This window comes from Capsicum annuum, unplaced genomic scaffold (assembly GCF_002878395.1).
Source record: "Capsicum annuum cultivar UCD-10X-F1 unplaced genomic scaffold, UCD10Xv1.1 ctg20713, whole genome shotgun sequence".
Lineage (NCBI taxonomy): Eukaryota > Viridiplantae > Streptophyta > Magnoliopsida > Solanales > Solanaceae > Capsicum > Capsicum annuum.
The window spans coordinates 1-4321 of NW_025826600.1; the positions used below are offsets into that span (position 1 = coordinate 1).

General features: G+C 37.4%; 1 protein-coding gene across 1 annotated transcript; it reads left to right on the forward strand.

Moving 5' to 3' along the window:
• Positions 1–4294, forward strand: LOC124890611 (phospholipase D delta-like). The gene is made up of 3 exons (XM_047402402.1): positions 1–1244; positions 2406–2522; positions 3377–4294. The coding sequence occupies exons 1-3, from the start codon at positions 339–341 to the stop codon at positions 3719–3721; spliced, it is 1368 nt and encodes a 455-aa protein (XP_047258358.1). The 5' UTR covers positions 1–338; the 3' UTR covers positions 3722–4294.
• The last annotated feature ends 27 nt before the right edge of the window (positions 4295–4321 follow it).

The window sequence follows — 4321 nt, forward strand, 5'->3', positions numbered from 1 at the left end:
AAAAAAAAAAAAACTTAAAACAAAAGTAGGACTAGGTTGCCCAAACATCGCATTGAACACGGAAAATAGCCACGTGTAATACTATTTATAGTTTAATTAACTTCAAAGTCCAATTGCAGCCAACGTGTGCTCCAATTTTTCTCTAAACAATATGTTAATTTCCTGATTTTCTGTTTTTTCCTAACCACCACCTTTCTACTTTTCCCACCACTTTTGGCTACGGCGGAGACACCAATTTTTGTTACATTTCTTCATCCCGTCGGTAACCAACTCCGCCATTAGCCGGCGGTTACACATTGCCTCAACAATCAAATAATTATATTTGTATATATATAACAATGCCGGGTGATCATTGTGATCAAAATGTTGTATATCTTCATGGAGACCTTGATTTGAAAATTATAGAAGCTCGAAGATTACCTAACATGGATTTAGTAACCGAACGTCTCCGACGTTGTTTTACAGTTTTAGATGTTTGTCGTAAACCGTTTACTCGTAGACGTCGGAAAGGTCACCATCATAAGATCATTACAAGTGATCCGTATGTAACGGTTTGCTTAACAGGTGCTACGGTGGCGCGTACGCGCGTGATCTCTAACTGTCAGGATCCTGTTTGGAATGAGCATTTTATTATCCCGCTTGCACATCCTGTATCAGTTGTGGAGTTTCAGGTTAAGGATAATGATGTGTTTGGAGCGGATTATATCGGAGTTGCTAAGGTTCCTGCAGAGAAGATTATATCTGGTGAGGTGATTGATGATTGGTTTAGTATAATTGGACCTTATGGAAAGCCTCCGAAACCTGATTGTGCTATTAGACTTCAAATGAAATTCATACATTGTAATGATAATTCGGAGTATAATGGAGGTGTATCAGGAGATTATGGGCTGAAAGCGAGTTATTTTCCTGTTAGGCATGGAGGATCGGTTACTTTGTATCAGGATGCACACGTGCCGGATGGAATGCTGCCGGAGATTAAACTGGATGATGGGAAGATATTTGAGCATAGTAAGTGTTGGGAAGACATGTGTCATGCAATATTGGAGGCACATCATGTGGTGTATGTGGTTGGGTGGTCAATTTTTCATAAGGTGAAGTTGGTTAGGGAGCCAAGTAAGCCGTTGCCGAGCGGTGGGGATTTGACACTTGGGGAGTTGCTTAAGTATAAGTCAGAGGAGGGTGTGAGGGTGTTGCTGTTGGTTTGGGATGATAAGACTTCTCACAGCAAGTTCTTCATTCAAACGGTATGGTCCTGTGATATTAGCTTATTTCTGGATATCCTATGTGTAGTATTTGAATCGGAACATACTCATTTAGGAGACTTACATGAGGCAAATACTAGTTTAGGAGACTTACGAGTTTCTCCGTAGTGGAAGTGGACCTGCAACAACTACGACTCATGTCACCAATTGTCAAAAATCCTCACAAAACGGATGGAATCCCTTTGTTCACAGCATAAGTATCTTTTAGGAATGTAGAGTGTTTTTCTCTAATATAAATCCCAACCGTCAACCAATGTGGAAAGTCTCAATTTTTCTACCCCATAACGGTGTATTTTTATAGACTAAAGGTTAGAATAAGGAAGAAGACAAGCTAATGAGTTAATGAGCTAAGCAAACATATGGATGAACTTGACCCAATAGATATTTCCAACTCTAGGGATTTGAATTGATTTTCAATTTGGTTAGATGATTCTGTAACTTTGTATTATATAGTATTAGATGGTGAGGCACTTTATAATAATCTACTTTAATATGCTTTCCCCTTTGGAACTTTACATGTTTGTTGGGGTTCTGTAGATTGTACAATGATAGAATTCTCTCACCCTCTTTCCCTTTTTGGATCTTTGTAACTGTTCCTTTTCATTTTAATTTGGGAACTGTTATCATATGCTGTGTCTTTTCTCTCCATACGTTGAAAGTCAAAATGAGCAAGGAATTCTTTTATTGCAGCTAATGAATATGCTGTATAGGGCTCTGCGAAAGAACAAAGCCAATAACTTTATGTTTATTCAGAAAAAGAGGGAAAGACCTTGATTCCCCATATTCGGAGTTGTTAAAAAGACTGATATAGTTCAAAGATCTAGAGGCTGGTGATGATGGTCCTTGTGCTTAAAGAGTTAACAACAATGATTAGTCGACCAATTAATATAACAGCAGCCGTTACCTCAGGTAGCACATTTTGTGAGCGGTACCTGCATAGAAACACCAATAGCTTACCTCAACTCTGTGGCCTTTCATGTAGCTTATCCCGGCATATATCTAGGTAGCCCTGCTTTGCTTTGTTTTTGTATTAGTTGTAGTTAAGATCTTAACTGAATGTAATATTATTCTTTTAGGAACTTTTGTGCACTTGATAGTCTTTTGATACTGTACTTCTGATTCAATAAGCACTAAATTGTGCAGGATGGAGTAATGCAAACTCATGATGAAGAAACTCGGAAGTTTTTCAAACACTCATCCGTCAATTGTGTGCTGGCACCTCGTTATGCAAGCTCCAAGCTGAGCATTTTCAAGCAACAGGTAGGCTTCACACCCTACCAGGCTACCAATATTTGTTTCTCCTTGTTGATGCTAATCTAATTATGGATGATTTCTAGCTTTTAAGTTCAAGGGACAGTTTCCAACCCTTAAAGTTTAGTGGTTGGACAATTACCTCTTCGTCCATGATAGCTCTTTGCATTTTAATTATCATATCATATTTAAGACCTATAATAAGAAAAGTTTAACTCTTTATCTGAGATAGGAGATGTACAGACCTACATGGAAAAGGTAATTTAACTCTGTCAAAATTTAGTATAAACGGAAGGAAGAAAAACCAGAGAGATAAATTTCCAAAATAGTACTGACTTAGCGAATCTCTGTGTTGGACTGACATCTCACATTGAGTTTAACAGAACATGACTTTACTGATTTTAGCTTCTCCAATCCCCGACCCCCACCCCTCCGTCTTTTTTATGCTTTTCATTCCTAAATAACTATTAGCTTCTCTATGTTTAAAAACTTAAGATGTGCTTGTCTATGTATGCGTTGTATGTGAGATTTTCCTGGATTGGATATATAAATTTCTATGATGTGCTTGTCTGTGAATGCGTTGTATGTGAGAAATTTTCCTGGAATGGATGTATAAATTTCTGTGATGTGCTTGTCATCGATCAAATTTTTTAATTATTAAGACGTGCTTGGGTACGTGATGTATGCCAATTTCTGTAAAAATACTTGTGTTACAACAGGTGTAATGCCTCTGCGTTTAGACATGTGATCACCTTTCTATGAGCTTACATAAGATTGCTCCCTCCAAATATCTTATAGACTTACAAGTTTCTTTTCATTTAAACCATTCATATAAGCTAAATTTCTGTTTATATCTTATTCAGGTTGTTGGAACCCTTTATACTCATCATCAGAAGTGTGTGATTGTGGACACACAAGCCAGTGGCAATAATAGAAAGATTTCAGCTTTCATTGGCGGTCTAGACCTCTGTGACGGGCGTTATGATACACCTGAGCATAGATTATTCCGTGATCTTGACACGGTCTTCAAGGATGATTATCATAATCCAACATTTAGTGTGAGTACTTTTTATTGGTGGTCTATAACCTGCCAAAATATAACATATAGGCAATTCAAAAAATCTATCTTCTTTAAGCAATCGATATTTAGTATTTCAGCTATCTATCTTTTACAAGACTATAGAAATGATGATACACTTGTTTTCTGAACTAATGTTGTTCTGGCTCTACCCAACCCTCGTGTATTGACCTGGCCACAAGTTTTTCTTTTTTGTTTTGGGCTTTTTCCTGGCAGAGATATAATTTTGTCAAGGAAAATATTTTATTCATGAACTCAAATTATTCTGCTTTCATCACGGTGGAGGCAAGCTCGTTATTCAGATTCATATCTTTTTTGTTTTCTTTCCTCTCTCCTGTCATCATATTGCTTTGAAGTCATATCATCACACCTCCTAGATTTTCTATCAGTAGATTCCCCTGAGTTTTGCATCATCATATCTCCAAGATCTTCTCTCCACATCATTTTCTTTGTAATTACTTCAATTTTCCTTTTGCACCGACTTGTGCTTCTCGACATCTCTCTTATAATAATCTCTTGCACTCAAATCTCGCTGCACATTATTCCTTTCTATATCACTGATTTTTTGCTTTAGAATTATTTGTAACTCTATCAAGAGATTTTGAACCCTTACTGCTAATCAGGCCGTTGAGGCCGACTCCATTGTCCTGATCTCCTATCTTTCCTAGAATCCTCAATCTTATCATGTGACCATCTCGAACTTTGATCTTCCTCAGCACCGCGATTGCAT